This window comes from Nyctereutes procyonoides, unplaced genomic scaffold (assembly GCF_905146905.1).
Source record: "Nyctereutes procyonoides isolate TBG_1078 unplaced genomic scaffold, NYPRO_anot_genome, whole genome shotgun sequence".
NCBI lineage: Eukaryota > Metazoa > Chordata > Mammalia > Carnivora > Canidae > Nyctereutes > Nyctereutes procyonoides.
Window position 1 is genome coordinate 11,616,929 of NW_026575044.1, and position 18,953 is coordinate 11,635,881.

General features: G+C 46.9%; 1 protein-coding gene across 1 annotated transcript; it reads right to left on the reverse strand.

The window, feature by feature from the left end:
• Window positions 1-1,628: 1,628 nt before the first annotated feature.
• Window positions 1,629-10,180, reverse strand: LOC129508873 (histone H3.3A). The gene is made up of 4 exons (XM_055324105.1): window positions 10,060-10,180; window positions 8,484-8,634; window positions 6,822-6,975; window positions 1,629-2,288 (listed from the first exon to the last, which is right to left on the reverse strand). The coding sequence occupies exons 2-4, from the start codon at window positions 8,609-8,611 to the stop codon at window positions 2,160-2,162; spliced, it is 411 nt and encodes a 136-aa protein (XP_055180080.1). The 5' UTR covers window positions 8,612-8,634; window positions 10,060-10,180; the 3' UTR covers window positions 1,629-2,159.
• Window positions 10,181-18,953: the final 8,773 nt, after the last annotated feature.

The window sequence follows — 18,953 nt, forward strand, 5'->3', positions numbered from 1 at the left end:
AAACATGCTTTAGTTCACAAAGAGCAAAATTTAGTAGATTCTGAGTTAATTCAAAGGATGGCATTTCCTATTTCTAAACATACTAGCAAATTTCTCCTGCCCTATTGGAGATGCCCACTTTCCCCAGTAATTCTTCATGAATAGGCCCTACCATCTGCCCCTCTGCACTGCAAAAACCAAACTGGGGAAAATCCATTAAAAACTGGCTTCTTGAGGTCAGCCTGGCTGGATCAGTGGAGCACGGGACTCCTGGTCTCAGACTCTTGGGCTTGAGCTCCACGGTGAGGGTAGAACTTAAATAATAATCCGACTTTTTGCAGCTTGTATCATACTGTTACTCTGCTCAATACCAAGTAATACCAGCGCCAGCCTAAAGCTTCTGCAAAGGATTGCACTAAAAACTACGATCCCATGTCAAGACATTAGAATCAGACTCTAAAGCTAACTTTCTATTTCTCTCATTAAGTGATTTTTGATGGATCAATATAAAAATGAAATTGTTAAAAATGAGCTCCAGAGCAGGAAGAATGGAAGTCCAGCATCCTACCTATAGACTGGGAGTGCTCAGCAGCTTCACTCAAATGTTACAAGGAACGTCAGGACATTAGGGATGTGTTATAGGCTTTAGAAGGCTTATTACCCTCATCTCCCACTCATCATTCCAATGCTGAATAAAACAGTGCTAAGAATCAACCATTGGTGCTTGATTTAATAACTTCAGGGTTAATACACAGCATCTTGAAGAGCCAGATCTCCAATGCACTCACTTTTGAGCTCAAAACTGTTACATTTGCATTTATTTATCTATCTATTTATTTATTTATTTAATTTATTTATGATAGTCACACAGAGAGAGAGAGAGGCAGACACACAGGCAGAGGGAGAAGCAGGCTCCATGCACCGGGAGCCCGACGTGGGATTAGATCCCGGGTCTCCAGGATCGCGCCCTGGGCCAAAGGCAGGCGCCAAACCGCTGCGCCACCCAGGGATCCCGTACATTTGCATTTAAATTACCATTAAGGGCAGCCCTGGTGGCCCAGCGGTTTAGGGCCATGATCCTGGAGGCCCATGTTGGGCTCCCTGCAGGCTTGCTTTTCCCTCTGCCTTTCTCTGCCTGTCATGAATAAATAAAATCTTAAAGAAAAAAAAAAGTTACTATTAAACATTCAAAGTTTAATAGCATAGTAATGTTTATAAAAATGTACTTTTGCTACTTACGAAGATTCAACTATTTCCAGGTGATTCTGTTAGCCAGCTGGGTTTGTGAAATATTGGTTTAGAATACAACATATCCAAAGAGTTGAGATTTACTCCACAAATTTTACTTTTAAAAGTTCTTAAGTAATCTCTATCTGCAACGTGGGGCTCAAACTCATGACCCCGAGATCAAGGGTGTCCCATGCTCTGATAGAGCCGGCCAGGTGCCTCTACTCTGGGCACATTTTGTCAGGAGGAAAACCAGCAACTTTGTTTCCTTCCCATACAAAACTTCTCCTTTCCCCATCTCAGCAGCCCTGTCTCAGATATAAAGTGACAAAACACTTGATGACACTCAGATTATTTTTAATACGAAAATTTCAAGTGACTTAACTTCACAGCTAAGATGGATAATAAAGACCAAAAGCAGGTATAGTTTAATGTATTTTAATAGCAAACTTACAGGAACAGCACAGAAGACAGACAACATTAAAAACATGTACTTGCATGTAGGACAACTCAGTTAGAAAAGTATAGTGAATGGATGGAATCTACTGTATGATAAAAATGCTACAAACACCATTTAGTTGCCATCAATAAGAAATTTACTTGTTTTAAAAAAATCCAAATGCTGGCATTGTCCAGAAAAATTTAACAGGTTTATTTATAATTGTTATAAAGTTGAACTGCTGAAACGTGTTCACTGAAACATTTTGACTTGCATTAATGCTTTATGTCCCGCATTTATATTAAAAATTCACACACAAATGAAAATGGAAAAACTGCCAATACCTGATTTCTGTCCCCTATTTTTCCACTTGCAATCATATACTTAGGTACCTTTTGACCCCATGGAAAAAAAATATCTAACGTTCAGAGAACTACCAATAACAGGAAGAAGAGAAAAAAAAATTTTTTTTTTTTTTTTTAAAGAATGAAATGTTTTCCATCATAGTGGATTCTTAAGCACGTTCTCCACGTATGCGGCGTGCTAGCTGGATGTCTTTTGGCATAATTGTGACACGTTTGGCATGGATAGCACACAGGTTGGTGTCTTCAAAGAGGCCCACCAGATAGGCCTCACTTGCCTCCTGCAAAGAACAGAGAAAAAGATATTAATGGTGCTAATTACCAACAGTATAGATGCCTCTGCATCAGTTATAAAATGATGAGGTTTTGGGTCACCGGGGTAGCTCAGTGGCTGAGTGTCTGCTTTTCGCTTGGAGCGTGATCCCGGGTCCAGGGATCAAGTCCCACACTGGGGCTCCCTGTGAGGAGCCTGTTTCTCCCTCTGCCAATGTCTCTGCCTCTTTGTGTCTCTCGCAAATAAATACATACAATTTTAAAAAAGATGTGGTTTCTGAACCCTCTGAAAACCTACTTCAGGTGATGTTGACTATTTTACCAAATGCTTCTACTCAAACACCAGTGGGACAAAGTTGAAAGGCAGTTTACAACAGTGGAAAGCTCCAGTTTGGAAATCTTTATCCAATTACACAAAAGTCAAATTACTTCATTATTAAGAAAGTCGTTTTTTCCCTAATGTTTAATAGACAATTTCTTATAAACTGAAATGTCTTAACGACCTACAACTGAATCCAAGAAATCCCATCTCAACTCTAACATTCTCATCCTTTCAATGATAAATCGAATCATGTATCCAATCCAAAATAACACTCCCTTCACCAGTGACCTCCTTATTCTGAATCCCATTCACACTCCCGTACCTGCTTGAACCTCTGCCTTGCCAATAATCCACAGGCTCCTGACATGGCCCCATCTACCCTTCCTTTTACACTTGATCACATGAGGACTACGGGTCCCAGAATATACTAGATCAGATCAGTGTCTTATTCCTTACAGATTGGACCTATTTGGCCTAGACATGCCCCCTTCAAAGGGTGCCTTCCTCTGCATCCCAATCTCTAATAACCTTTTACCTTCTAGTATTAATATTGGTCCCTTTAGTTTTTTCCATTACATTTCAAGATTCTTTGAAGGCATCCTCTTATCCCCTACCAGCATTCACAAAACCACCAGCTGTAGGGTCTGTCCTCAGACATTTGGCAGGTGAAGAGGAAAAAGAGGAGCTTCTACTTATAATTAACTCAACTCAAATTGTTAGTCTCTCTTACAGCTGTGAAAAGCTGAAGCACCCTTTACTAGAAGCTGTAACATCTGCTTACTCATTCTGGAATGAAGAAACTGGGTTCCTAGCCCAGTCCTCAGCCCAACTGTTCTAGTGGACAAAGAGCATGAAATGAGAGGTTATCTGGCCCTGTCTCCTCCTCTACAGGGAAGTTACTTCTCTGTTGAAGATACTTAGAAAAAAGCAGATTTTTATACTTGCTATTTTTATCCTAATAAAACTTTTCCATTTTGGAATCCTTAGGCAATGATAAAACTAAAAACAACACATATCAAATACTTGAACAATTTAAGCCAGGTATGTTAATGATATACAAGACGTGTAGATAGGAACAGGCAGACTTGCTTTTTACAAAAAACAAAACAAAACAAAACAAAACTGAGATTTGCTTTTCATAGCATTAACACAGCAAACAATTATTTCAAATGGTTTAACTCCTTGGTACTCACTGGCCTCTACACCTGCCACCTTTTAATGCCAATTACTTAATGGAGTCATATATAATAATATGTGTGTGTGTGTGTGTGTGTGTGTGTATTTTTTTTAAGAGAGTATGGGAGCAGGGTGAGGGGTAGAGAGATTCAACAGTCTCATTTTGTACTCAGAATGCCTTGCTCTGGGTAGATATTCAAGATAGTTTTTTCCCCCCTTAAATCTAACTCTAAGTTTGCAGCATTTCCATGCAAACATTCCAAAGAATGTTTATTAAAAGCAGAACACCTTATCCAGGGACTCATTCTTAGATATAGCATACTGCAGCCTACTCTTACAGGTTCACAACACAAATCAGATCTTACGACTGATGTTCCTCAGGAAAAATATGGGTTTAGTCTTGTTTCACTCAGCATCATCTCACGACTGTGCACATCTGGAATGCTTTTGCAAAATGGAGCACTATGAGCTGCTCTATTTATGGACAAGCCAACCACAGGCCCCATGATCCTGAGACCTTTTAAGACCATGATCTATAGGCACCCTGGTCCTGGTCTGATGTGGCATGTAGCAGCCTGCAGCTGTCACTACCATCCTAGAACCTGGCTACTGGTGGTTTTACGGGCTTGTGCCTGGTCAGTTCTAGGGGAGTATTCGGTACTCACAGGGGGATTGGATCATGACCCATATTTCTAATTCTGTCACACAGGTCCTAAAGTCTCCTAAACACTAAGGCTGTAATGGGAATTAGAGAACGCCACGTAAACTTATAGCCCCCCCCCCCAAAACACCATAATTTTAAGATAACGGTTAAAAAACATCTCCCATTTGGAAGTAAATACGAATTTATGACATTTTGAGTATATTCAAGGTCTGCTTCTTCCACCATTTCAAAACATCAAGGTCTGAGTTTTTCACACAAGGACACCTTAGTCCAAACTCTCAGATGTTAAAGGCAAAGGCTGAATTTTAAGTTTGTCAACTCCTGATTATCATACAGACTAATTTCTCTCCCCCATTCCTGTACTTCGCCCCCTTCTGAAACTTGTAAACTGTGTAATTCTAAAGCCAGAAATTCACTGACTTCTGGAGTTTTATTTAATGGCTCTCTATTACCTTATTTCCATTAACAAATTCTCCATCTCCACATCTTAAAGAGACCTGAGATGTATAAAAAGAGCAAACACATAAAAAGCTGCAAACCAAGGTTCCTCTTTCCAATAAAGAACTTTGGAACTGCCAGAGTACCTTGGGGGAGCAGAGGCAAACATTCTACTTAAAACCCACACTATCACACTCACTAATGTAAAACACACCTCATAATTACAGTGACGATGTAAATTTACACGTTAATTAAGACAATAGTCCTCTACCCAGATTGTTTAGTCACTTCAATTTATAAGGCCCCATCACTGACAGGTAAACTGAAACATGTGGGACTTCCAAGTATAGCATGTTCTTGAAGGAGAGTCAGGCTAACTAGAAAACAAAACTAGCAGCTCTGTACCAAATGCTTGTCAAGCTCAGTGATGTCTCCACAGTTAAAAATACAGTGGGAGAAGAGAAATGTGATTTGTAATTGTAATCTATGAGACTTCAGGATATTAAAACAGAAAGTAGTTAAGTAACAGTACTGGAAAATTTTAGTAGTTTGAAATTTCATTAATTTCCATTCATTGAGAATTTAATGGATGCCTACTCCTGGAATGCACCAATCAAAAGAGGCTCAGACTAACCATAGAAACAGCTCAACCAATTACACTTCAGTGGAGAAACCACCTATCCAATCTTCCTCACAGAGAGAGCAACAGCTCAGCACAGCAACAGCAGCCTTGAGAATCCTCCAATGGAATGTTATATGTAGACTGTGGACCCTCTCCCCACCAGAGATTCCAGTGCAGGTCCGCGGTGCCTAGCAATCTGCATTTGTAATCACTTTCAACCCACTGCTCTGATGGACATGGCAGCCTTCCCATACCTTGAGCGTTCACTGATCTAAAGAATGCCAAGCACTACATAAAATAGGTTACACTTTACTGATGTTAAATATATCCTTTCAGCCAATCAAGTATCTTCCTTGTGGGCATTTCAAGTTTTAATCTTGGCTCAAAACACAAATATTTGGGGCAGCCCTGGTGGCTCAGGGGTTTAGCGCCACCTTCGGCCCAGGGCGTGATCCTGGAGACCCAGGATCCAGTCCCATGTCAGGCTCCCTGCATGGAGCCTGCTTCTCCCTCTTCCTGTGTCTCTGCCTCTCTCTCTCTGTGTCTCTCATGAACAAATAAATAAAAATCTTAAAAAAAAAAAAAAAAACCACAAATATTTCAGATACATAATTACCTCTAAAACTATTTCTCAGTTCTGATGCACAGGTGCTAAGATTAAACTCAATAGCTTCCCATTTAAGTGGAAATCCATAATCCTCTTTAGCTAACTACAAGTCTTGAAATCCCTGTCCCTTAACACATACCATTTAATCTTTCAGCAAACCTTTTCTTCCTATCGCCAATCCAATCCTAACTACCCCTGTGCTTCCTCTGACCTCATACACAATTCTTTAATACAGCCTATGCCCATCCCAGACACTTCTCCCTCTCCTTGCACCTGCTCCCTCGGAGTCAGTAAGACATTCATCCTACATTCCTTTTCCAGTGGTCACTGTTTAGTGCTGATTACCAATACAGACCTTTAGTCTCATTGTCTTTGTACCATCCTGCAGCACGATGAACAAGAGGGTTCTTTCCCCCTTTAAGCATTGTTCTCAAAGCAACGTTTAAAACTTAAAAAGAAAAAAAAAAAAGGCATAGAAGAACGCGCACTTGGCTTTGGCATCAAACGGGTTCATTATTAGGACTCTGGAACCCAAATGGGATCAAATGACATTTCTGTATATATGACCTTGAACAATGTAATCTTTCTGATACCTCAACAGTGAAGTATAGGTATTACCTTACAGGCCTCTGATAATTAAATTATATAAGCAACATAAAGATTTAGAATTGTTCTTGGTACCCAGCAGAGCCTTTCCCACCCACCATTTTACCTGCAAAGCACCAATAGCTGCACTCTGGAAGCGCAGATCTGTTTTGAAGTCCTGAGCAATTTCTCGCACCAGACGCTGGAAAGGAAGTTTGCGGATCAGAAGTTCAGTGGACTTCTGATAACGTCTAATTTCACGGAGTGCCACAGTACCAGGCCTTCAAACAAAACAACACAACAAAAAACCCACGTTAAAGTAATGGTTACCAAAACATATAAAAAACGTAAAAGGAGAAGTGGTTAGCTTTAAAGAAATGCAGTTAATATCCAAAAAACAGACCCTCCATGTTTTCTTTAGCTTCTATAAGTTTCACTTATCAATTCATAATATGATGTGAATATTCAAGCCTATCAAGAGTAACAGTACCTTTAAACCAAAAAGTATGGTATTAAAGTAGAGTCTTGGCAGGGAATTCATTCAAGTCCCGTTCATCTTCATCTATAACAGATGTGGCAGTAACTTCTGTTATCGTAATTTAGGAGAGTGTTGCGCCATTAACAATAAAGTCAATTCAGACTCTTCTCAATTTGGCATCACACTCACTCCCACCCGCACCCTCAATTCTTCTGAAAGACCTACCAACACCACCCAATGAGCCTCGTTTAAAAATACTATTGTAGGGGATCCCTGGGTGGCTCAGCGGTTTGGCGCCTGCCTTTGGCCCAGGGCGCAATCGTAGAGTCCTGGGATTGAGTCCCGTGTTGGGCTCCTGGCAAGGAGCCTGCTTCTCCCTCTGCCTGTGTCTCTGCCTCTCTCTCTCTCAAATAAATAAATAAATAAATAATAAATAAATAAATAAATAAATAAATAAATAAATAAATAAATAAATAAATAAATCTTAAAAATAAAAATACTATTGTGGTCTATTTAAGTTGGATTCCCCAGAGTGCATTTATTAGACTACTGCTCATCACTCGGGAATGATCCCACCTGAGTACTCATGATTGTGCAGTGTATCTTCCACGTGGAAGACTGAATGTTTTTGTTTTTACTAAGTAACTGTTGGCAAAAAAAAAAAAAAAAAGTACCTCAAGTCTGACTTATTTTCTTCCATCGAATGAGCTTTTTAGAGTAACTATAAAGTCATTCAAAGAGATTAAGTACGGACAACTTCTGCCCTCTAATGGCAGATGCTCTTAACAGCACTGTTTAGGGTAGTTCAAAACCCACACTGTGCTAACAACAAGGAAATAAACCAATTCAAGTAAACGAGGGATGAGAACTTTACTCAAATAAGATGTCCCCCATCTTGGTTACTGGGAAAATAAATTTAATATTAAAACCTGTCGTTTCACCAAAAGTGACAGTGTCCTCAGAAATGTTTATTTAAAACACTACGATTTAAAAAATATATACCACTAACATAACAAACGAAATAAAATGTTACTCCATCCCACGAACGTTATTAGTGATTCAATAGGTCTCCTTTCGGCAGTTTCAAAATAAAACGTTCCTAAAACCCAACACTAAATTCACACACACACACTTTTTCTTCCAAGTATTAACAAATACTCAAAGGGGGAAAGACATTAGTTTCCCTCAAGCAAGAAGTTTGATTATATACCCCCCCTTTTTTTTTGACTATACACCCTTGTGTTATATTATATAAATACTGCTTCCGTGGACAGACTTTGTCCCACTATTTCCTTTTTTTAAAAAAAATACCTGTAACGATGAGGTTTCTTCACCCCTCCAGTAGAGGGCGCACTCTTGCGAGCGGCTTTTGTAGCCAGTTGCTTCCTCGGTGCTTTACCACCGGTCGATTTGCGGGCAGTCTGCTTTGTACGAGCCATGGTACAGAGACCTCCTTACTTACCTACCAGCATTAAAAAACGAAAATCATGTCTCCGCCTACCAAACACCCAAGTTTCCTGCCACAAGCGCCCCCCCATCTGGAAATTACCAGTACCCCCCCCCCAAAAAAAACCAAACAAAACCCAACAATGTCCGTAACGTTATGTAATTCGAAAGGGTGCAGATTACGTCTACCACCCAAATAGGACTTCTTGAAACAAACTGTAGTACCAGAAGATTGTTAGCATTAAGGCCAATCATCTCAAAAATGCCAAATCTGAGCGACAAACGGCAAAACAAAAAAGACCCCAAACTGCCTCTGCTTCAATGTCTTCAATTAAATCAGAAATTAGAAATGTCTGTAAACACCCAATCCACGGACAAGTCAAAACAACGAAGCCACAAACCACAGAAAGGTCGAGTCAAATTTCGGGGGGAGGGGGGTTTTCCAGCTCCCCCCACCCCCCGCGGCCGCCCCCCGCGCGCCCGGCAGCGCACAGACCGCTGTAAATATCCGCAAACAGCCCCGCTTTCCGTCGGTACGGCTCCCGGGGCGCCGCGGGCCGCCCGCCCGGCCCGGCCCCGCTCCAGCCCGCGGGGGCTCCGCCGCGACCTCCCCCGAGGGCTCGCCGGCCCCGCCGGCCCGGCCCGCCGAAACTTTGGGGCCCGGCCCCGGCCCGCCGCCCGCGCGGCTCCCCAGCCCGGCAAGATGGAAACAATCGCGCCGCCGAGCCCATTCCTCCCGAACGCACCGCACACCAAAACGCTCCAAAATGCCCCGATCCCCTGCCACGTGCCGCCCTCCAAAATGCAAAAGTTTTTTTTTGCATTTCAAATGCATCAAGTTTCCGCTTCTCCAAAAAAGGAGAGAAAAATGTCCCTCTGCGAAAAACGTTCCCCCGTCCGTGAAACGGGGAAGAGAGAAACGGGGGAGAAAATATGGTCGGTGACCAGAGAAGAGAGACAAGATGGTGAAGCTCAGCAACAACTGTGGGGAGGCAGCGAGAAGCGAGTTACCCCGGGGTGGGAAGCGGCGGCGATTTCCAGCCCTTTCCCGCCCGAAAACCGCGGCCCGGGGCCCGGGGACGGCAGTTAAGGGGCCCGCGCGGGTCGTGGTGAGGGTCTGGGGTCCCGGGAAGGGGCAGCGGGCGGCATTTCGCCGAAGAAAGAGGCGCCGGGGGCGCGGGGCGGAGGGAGAGCGGCTCGGCGCCGCGGCGGAGGCTGCTGTGGGGCTTAGGCGGCGAGAGCCGGGGAGAGCCGCCGCCGCCGCCGCCGCCGCCGCCTCGGGGCCACGGAAACTCGCTCCTCACCTCCATTTCTGGGCCAAAAAGTTTGCGGGCCGAGCCCGGGGGGGCCGCGGGGCCGCCCCCGCCGCGCCAGGGCCCGACCCGCGGCGGGCGGCGAGCGGGGCTCGGTCCCGGGGAGGCGGGCGGACGGGGAAACTTACCCCCCTTCTCCTTCGGCTGGAGCTCGGCGAGCTAGAGGCGGCGCTGGCGTTGGCGAGCGACGGCGGCGCGGCGGCGGCTGCGAACACAATTGAAAGATGGCTGACACCGAGGCTATCCCCCAACACACGCCGCCCCGCCCCCGCGCCGCGCGCCAGCCAATCACAAACAATGGAGGGAAGGCTCGGCCCCGCCCCCGGCCCCCGCTCGCGCCCCGCCCCCGCCCCTCCCCCCGCGCGCCCGTTCGCTGGCGCGCGCTCGCCCCTCCCCCGCGCGCCGCCCGCTCCCTCCCCCCCGCCGCCTCGCGCCGAGTGTGTACAAACACAAAAGACGTGCCGGAGGGCCGACGGCTCCCGCCGCGACGGCCGCCCGCCCGCCCGCCAGCCCGCCCGCCAGCCCGCCCGCGCACCCCCGGCCGGGCTCCAGCGTCCGGCCCGCTGCCCCCCCCCCCCGAGCCCCCCCGCGCCCACGTCATCCTCGCCCGGAGCCCGGGGTCGGGGCGCCCAGGGCGGTGGGGGAGGGGCGGCGGCCCGGGCGCGGCCGGTGAACGCCTGGCCTGCGGGCGGCGGCGGGGCGGGGGAGGGATGGGGTGGGGAGCGGGGGCGGCCCGGGCGGCCCGGGCGGCGGCGGCGGCGGCGGCGGGGGTTGGGGGGTGCGGGCCCGAGGCCGCGGCCGGCCGGGGGCGGCCCCGGGGGAGGCGGCCCGCCCGCGCGCAACTTTCCCCGCAGGTGGCGGCGCGGGGCCGGGGCCGGACGCCTGACGCAAGATGGCTGTGCTCGGCGCGCCCGACAACAATGCGCCGCCGCCGCCGCCGCCGCCCGGCCGCCGCCGCCGCGCCAGCCCAGCGCCGGGACCTCCGGGGCCGCGGCGCCCGCCCGCCTCACCCGCGGCCGGGGCGGCGCCTGGGGACTGGCCGGTTCCCGTCCTCGGGGCGCCGGCAGGGTGGGTGCCCGGCCCCGGGATGGTCCCGCCGCGGTGCGCGGCTCCGGGGGACGGCGGGGGCGCTGCGGGGCGCTCACGGCGCCGGCATCTTGGCCGCGGACGGCGTCCCGAGCGGTCGGACGGGGGAAGAGTCGCCCAAGGTCACTTGAGTCGGGGGCCGGCCCGGGAGCCGCCGCGGGGCTCCGCGCCTCGGGCGTCCGCCCGGACTCCCTGGGCCCGGGCCGCCTGCAGCCGCCCCCGGAGGGGAGAGCCCCGTAGGCTCGGGGCCGGCCATGCTGCCCGCCCGGACTTGTGTCATCCGCGCCCACGAGACTTGGCTTGTCGTGCTTTGTTGGTTTTTGCTTTTGTTTTGTTTTCAGGAAACCAAAATGTTTGTAGTTGGACTTATGCGGGAAAGCTGTCCTACCTCAATTACATCGTTGTATCTTCAAGAAATGTAAAGTGACCTGGGTAGAAATGCTCCCTCGGCGTGCTAGATTTTTCCATAGTTTCTATTTTTTGGCTTTGAAAGAGATTTCTAAGGAAGGGAAAGCCTACGGCCGGCGAGAGAGTTCTGGCCTCGGATTATCTGAAGCAACTCAGGTGTGCGGCTATAAAATAGAAGGAATATTTATCCCTTGAAGGTAGACCGCGAGCTCGTTCTAGTGGTGGGACGCCGCACCCTGGCTGGGCGTCTGCTTATTTACCTAGTGAACTCGGGAAATCTCAGTGAGTGAATATATATATATATATATATATATATATATATATATATATATTTTTTTTTTTTATGATAGTCACACAGTGAGAGAGAGAGAGGCAGAGACACAGGCAGAGGGAGAAGCAGGCTCCATGCACCGGGAGCCCGACGTGGGATTCGATCCCGGGTCTCCAGGATCGCGCCCTGGGCCAAAGGCAGGCGCTAAACCGCTGCGCCACCCAGGGATCCCCAGTGAGTGAATATTTCTTGAGTGACAACTGTGTGCCAGGCACAGGTCCGGGTGCTGGGAGTAGAATAGTCAAGGACACAGGCCACCATCCTGCCCTCCTGGGGCGTAGGACCTCCGGGAGCATTGCCTTGCTCAGGGAAGTGGCACCTGGACAAGGGAGAGGAAGGAGGTCCCCTGGGGCCAGAAGACTGGTAGGAAGCTATGGCCCAGAGAAGAGGGCTTTCAGGTCCTAATGACCCGGCAGGAGAAATGCCAGGGCAGAAACGGGATGCTAAAGGGGCGCCAGGGTCAGCCCAGAGTTGGCGCTACTTGTAAAACTCTTGCACTAATAATGGCCTCGAAATTTGGAGTAAAAAAAAAAAAAAAAAAAACAGGGATGGGGGAGGGGCAGGGGAGGAAAAGCTTTTAAGTTAAAACACTTTTCCTAGAATAGAATGCTTATAGCCACTAATTTAGATTTGTTTATAAGTAAAAGTAAAAAAAAAAAAGTAGAATGGGAAGGATTTTAAAAGCACCACTATTAATATCTGCTTGGCTCCTGAGGCAGTCAGATGCTGTCATGGAGCTGCTGTTTCTGGCTACTCTGGTGCCACCCCCACGCACACTGTCATATTACCCTGTTTCTTCAGCACATTGATTTAAATGATCATATTTGTTTATTTGTTGTCCGTCTCCTCCCCAAAGAATGTGAAGTTTAGGACAGCAGTGGGCTTACTTGTTTCTTTCCACTGGTCTAGCACTGCCGCCCCACTCCACCCCCAATTTGGGGGCTGTTCTAATTTGTTCTACTTCCTCACTAGGTGATCACAGTCAGCACCGTGGAAATTGTCAAAAGTACAACAAAAAGTAGCAAGAATAGTCTAATTCTAATGCACCCATCACCTACCTTCAAAAATGAGCTATTCATGACCAATCTTGCGATTCATCTACTAACTTCCCTGCCTCTCCCACTTGAATTATTTTGAAGCTAATCCCAGACTTTTTACATCATTTCATGTATAGATATTTCAGTATGTATGGGTAGGAGCCAAATAAATGGTTGATAGGCCTATTAAATCTCTTTGTAGAGTCGTTATTTGCATTTTTTTTTAAGATTTTATTTATTCATGAGAGAGACAGAGAGGCAGAGACACAGGCAGAGGGAGAAGCAGCCTTCATGCAGGAAGCCCGATGTGGGACCTGATCCCAGGATCCTGGGATAATGCCCTGAGCCAAAGGCAGACCCTCAACTGCTGAGCCACCCAGGTGTCCTTTGTTATTTGCATTTTGTTGAAAAATCCATCCTGGGGCTTTGGATCCCAGTCCTCTCCCCAAAACTGGTTCTGTCCAGTCTTGCCCAGTGAAGGACATCATGATTTGTCCTGCTGCTCCCACCAGAAGGCACTGGCATGCTCCTCCAACTTCCCTTTCTTCCCACCATGGTCCTGTTATTCCTCCTTCTGGAAAGCACCTCGGAATGACCTCCTTACTCTTCCCTTCTCTCTGGGCCTCACGGTACTGTCCTATGTGGCCTCTCTCCACTTTTGCGACTCTGTACTCCATCCTCTCTGCCACAGCACACGAGATGAGATTCATAGGCGGTAAATCAGATTAAGTCTCGTCCTTGCTTAAGTCCACTCAGTGGCTCCCATTGCTCGGGATACAATTGGTGCTTTGCAGGATCTGCCATCATTCCCACCCTCCCTGTGGCCTGGTGCTTCAGCCCAGCCACCTTGGGGCTGTCAAGCCCTTCCCTCCTGCGGGTCATGGCGCTTCTGTTTCATGCTGAATGCTGTCCTGCAGCTTTTCAGAGGGGGCTACCTCGCTCATCTCTTAGAAAGTGATCCTATTTGTAGGGGACAGTGAAGAGAAGTAGCAGGGATTTGGTGACATTGATTAACAATTTCATTATACATTTGTATATATTCTATAATCACTATAAAAAATTCTATTTTAAGGAAGATATTAAATATTAAACTAGTGTAAAACTTCCAAATGTTTTCAAAGGTTTCAATTGAAAACACTGAGCTTGTGTCTGTGAACAGGATGTTTTATGTCAAGTTTTAAGCTTGAGATGGCCGTAGTCTATTCCTGATCAGAACTTTATAATGAAGATCTCTGCATATTCTTTATGGTCTCATCCTTGAGAAAGTCTGTTCACACAAATAGGTGGTAAAGAATGCAAAAATGATTGTCTTGGACTATTCAAAAAAGTATACCCATTGAGTTTCGATATTTAAAAATCTTCCCTTTTGGGATCCCTGGGTGGCGCAGCGGTTTGGCGCCTGCCTTTGGCCCAGGGCGCGATCCTGGAGACCCGGGGTCGAGTCCCACGTCGGGCTCCCGGTGCGTGGAGCCTGCTTCTCCCTCTGCCTGTGTCTCTGCCTCTCTCTCTCTGTGTGACTATCATAAATGGATAAAAATTTAAAAAAAATTTATAAAAAAAATCTTCCCTTTTGTTCATCAACAAATGTGATCTCGTACTTCCTTGTGAACTGATTTTGAGTCCAACGAAACTTTTGAAAGGTCACGCATTTAAAAATGATTATGTAGCTCAAATCTGTAGAATGCCCACGTGCTGCTGAGCAGTCGCCCCAGGGCTGCCTGGGTCACAACCAAAGGGGTCTGTGCACTAGAATGGAGACAAGTGCGCTGTAGAAAGATGGAAATGCAGGTCTGTGCCAGGATATCTGTTGAGCCTCCTTGGCCTCAACCCTGGCCAGCTGCATTTTGGGCTGCACCAGTGCTCCTGGGCCCCTGGCATGGGTATTCCTCGGTGTCCTTGCCTGTGATGGGCACTGTTCCCTGCCCCAACTAAAGCAGGGATCTAGGGGCTAGAGCACCTCCTTGGCTGTGCTCATCTCATGTGCATATCATGTAAAACAGGGAGTGGGGCCACCTCGGTGGCCACGCAGCAGGGGTCATGCTGTTCAGGCTGCCCTCCAAGGAGACCCAAATGAGGCTGCTCACAACTAGGGCCTTTGTCCCTAGGGCTGAAGGGACCTACCTCCTGGTTCCCTGATGGCCCATCAGAAAGACCACTGCAGCTGTTCTGAGGCCTCAGCGCCAATGTCACTTCTCAGAGTGGCACCCCACATCCTTGTCTCCTTGTCCCTACTGCCCGTATGGTACTTTGTCGCATTTCCAGGTTTATTTCCTTCATGGTAACTCTTATAAGCTGGCATTTTGTTGATTTGTTTCCTGATTTGTGGTCCCCCCGCCCCCCACGACTAGACTGTAAACTTAATGAGAGCAAGGGCTTGGATGCTTTGTACACTGTTTTGTCTCTATCAACTTGCACAGTACCTAGCCTAGGGCGGACACTTAACAAGTAGAGGAATATGCAAAAAGTAATCATGTTTGAGGCACCTGGGTGGCTCAGCTCTTGAGTGTCTGCCTTTGGCTCAGGTCGTAATTCTGGGGTCTTGGGATCAAGTTCCACATCGGGCTCCTCTGGGGAATCTTCCTCTCCCTCTGCCTGTATCTCTGTTTCTTTCTGTGTCTCTTATGTACAAATAAATAAAATCTTTAAAAAAAAAACCGTGTTTTACATTGTTACTAGAATCAATTGCAAGATGCCGCTTGGTTTGCAGAAGAGTCCCATCTGAGAAAATGCACCTCTCACAGTTAATGAGCTCTAACACATGTTGCCTTGTATTCTCATCAGTAAAAGGAAGATGACAGATATTTTCCTCATGGTGAAGTTGTAAGGATGAAACATGTCCATTTGACCAGGACCGTCCCTCTTCATGTTTTATTAATTTTGAACGCTCACGAAATGATTAATGGCATCTACTCTTAGGATTCTCACCAGGTCATCTTGGGATCACACCTGGGCCCTCTGGGTAGATTGGTGATGCCTTTCTTGGAACGCAGGAGACCTTCATATTCCCTGTAAAGGAAGAAATCACTGGCCTGGTTCTAAATACATTTGGTGAACTGGTTAGTGTTGGTCTGCGGTGAGGGAGGAGTGCCAAGAAGTCAGAGTAGTTTCTGAGACTGGAGGCCCAGAGGCCACGCCTTGAGCCACAGGGAAATGCCAGCCTGGGAAGCTTTTCAGACATGAGACTGTCTTTGAGACACTCCCCACCCGCTTCCTTGAAAGCCCAACATTCTGGTAGAATGATCTGGACACTTCTTTAGTATGAATAAACAGGTAAGAAAATTTTGTTTTAAAAAAAAAGCCCCCAAAGAAAAAGATTCTTTTTTACAAGAATTCTCTCTGAACCAAGAACTGGATTAATTATCCAAGTTCAAGAAAAGCAAGGCTCAACCAGTACTGACTTCTCCTCTGGAAGGTGAGGAGGTGAATCTCCTTTGGTAAACTGGGAATATGTACCATGCAGAGCTTCCTTTTGAAGATTTTATTTATTTATTCATGAGAGACACACAGAGAGAGGCAGAGACAAAGGCAGAGGCAGAAGCAGGCTCCCTGTGGTGAGCCTGATGTGGGACTCTATCCCAGGACCCCAGGGTCATGATCTGAGCCAAAGGCAGATGCTCAACCACTGAGCCATTCAGGTGCCCCACAAGTTAATGTATCTTAATTATATTAAATAATTTCTTCTTTTAAATAGATTATACTTTTGTGATTATGTTATGAATTTTAAAAATAGAGGTGTGCCTGGCTGGCTCAGTTGGAGGAGCATGCGACTCTTGATCTCAGGGTTGTGAGTTCAAGTCCCACATTAAATAAAACTTCAGGGATCCCTGGGTGGCGCAGCGGTTTGGCGCCTGCCTTTGGCCCAGGGCGCGATCCTGGAGACCCGGGATTGAATCCCACATCGGGCTCCCGGTGCATGGAGCCTGCTTCTCCTTCTGCCTGTGTCTCTGCCTCTCTCTCTTTCTCTCTCTGTGACTATCATAAATAAATAAAAATTTAAAAAAAATTTAAAACTTCAGAATTTTTTTAAAGCCCTAGCATGGGACTAGAACTCACGACTCTGAGATCAAGACCTGAGCTGAGACCAAGAGTCAAATGCTTAACCAACTGAGCCCCCTTCTGACTGTCTACAATTCATTCATTTTTTAAAAAGATCTTATTTATTCATGAGAGACACAGAGAGAGGTAGAGACATAGGCAGAGGGAGAGGCAGGCTCCCTGCAGGGAGCCTGATGTGGGACTCGATCCCAGGACTCGAGGATCACAACCTGAGCCAAAGGCAGATACTCAACCACTGAGCCACCCAGGTGTCTCTACAATTTATTCTAACATACAAACTGTGACCTCTTTCAAGGTCTTTCAAGGCATGAAGATCCAGGTAACCTTTAGGGGCTTCTTATGCTTTATTCAGGCCCCTGCTAGGTAGCAAGTCGATCCCCCCCCAGGGCAGAGTATGGGCCCAGTCCTTCTACATAAGGTTTACGTAAGAAGTTTGAGGAAGCAATAGCCGTGTTACTAGAAGCTCCTATGTGTGCCTCAGTCTCTCAGGTAGGATGGTAAGTGCAAGATCAGGAGGGAGGAAGATCTTTCTGTGCTGGGTCTATACAAGTGTTAGCATCTCACTGGGACAGAGATAGAGAGACATCCCACTGCTACTCAGGACCAACAGGAAAAGCCCCTTATTCCAGGAGAAGGCTCCCTCTGACTTTCTATAGGACTCAGTCATCCTGGGATAATCTCTTTGTATTCCCTCCAAGAGCGATCAGCTTTTCCTTGCTCTTTGAGGTTATCTTGGACACCAAAAGTAGCTTATTCATATCAACCTACCAGGAATCACTGCTGGGGGATCTCTTGTCTTGCAGAGGCAAGGTCCTCTCCTTGGACCCTTAAACTTAGCAGGAAACAAACTCCAACATTAAGACGTCACTAAGAGTCTTGGGGCACTGGGGGACTTAGTGAAGCATCTGCCTTTGGTTCAGGTCATGATCTCAGGGTCCTACACCAGGCTCCCTGCTCTGTGGGGACTCTGCTTCTCCCTCTACCTCTCCTACTCCTGCTATCTCTCTCAAGTAAATAAGTAAAATCTTAAAAAAAAAAGTCTCTCTATTTGCACTAATGGTCCCCACACATTTTTATTTATGGGCATAGAACCCCTCTACTTCCTAATCAGCCCAGCGCTTGGAAAATTTAGAAGTTAATATATGTGCCAGCAAATGGGAAAAGAAAATTGAAAAACATTGATCCAAATAATTCTGGTTAAAAAATAGTAGGTATTTGGGGGCACCTGAGTGGCTCAGCAGTTGAGTGTTTGCCTTCGGCTCAGGGCGTGATCTGGGGGTCCTAGGATCGAGTCCCAGTGGGGAATTGGCCTCCCGGCGGGGAATCTGCTTCTCCCTCTGCCTATGTCTCTGCCTCTCTCTCTGTGTCTCTCATAAATAAATAAAATCTTTAAAAAAAATAGTAGATATTTGGACGGGTTAGATACTATTTTAATTTACTTACCGTAAAGAAGGAAACAATGACAATAACTAACTACCTTCTAACACACTGAGTTCACATTTTCAGATATTTTGACTTCTTTCCAGTTTATGATATTCCTCTGTCAACACGCATAAACATGATACTCATAGGCAAACTTTGCTTTTGGTGTTTTCTACAAAAAAAATAGGAGTTTACATGACCCTCGAGGGTTGAGTGGGAACAGATCAGGTGAAGAAGAGGCAGAAAGCTGTTTGTTCCACATAGAGGGAGGCAGGGAGGCCAGTATTTTCATAAAAGCAGGAGATCTCAGGATTGGAGGCTGAGAGAAACCAGGGTTTGGTCCCAGACAGCCTTGTCCCGTCAGGCTGGCACGGGTCTGGGGAAGGGTAAGGAGGGAGGAGACCCCATCAGACTGGCTTACAGGAGCCTCCCATTGGCAGCTGGGTGGGCTGTGGGTCTGAGAGACCTTGAGACAGAAGGCAAAGACTCCTTGACATCGTGGATGCCCGTCAAGGACATTGCTTGAGGTGAACTAAGTCAGACAGAGGAAGACAGACACTGTATGATCTTGCTTCTAATGTGGAATCTGAAACAAAAACTAAAAACAGCCCAAGCTCATAGATACAGAGAACAGGTCAATGTTTGCCAGGGGTTGGGGTAGGGTGGGTAGAAGGGGTCAAGA

Coding starts and splice junctions, on each gene's coding strand:
- LOC129508873 (XM_055324105.1), bottom strand. CDS start 8,611: ATGGCTCGTACAAAGCAGACTGCCCGCAAATCGACCGGTGGTAAAGCA. Junction 6,976..8,483: donor AAGAAACCTCATCGTTACAG/GTATTTTTTTTA, acceptor TTTTGTTTGAAG/GCCTGGTACTGTGGCACTCC. Junction 2,289..6,821: donor CAGCTATTGGTGCTTTGCAG/GTAAAATGGTGG, acceptor TGTTCTTTGCAG/GAGGCAAGTGAGGCCTATCT.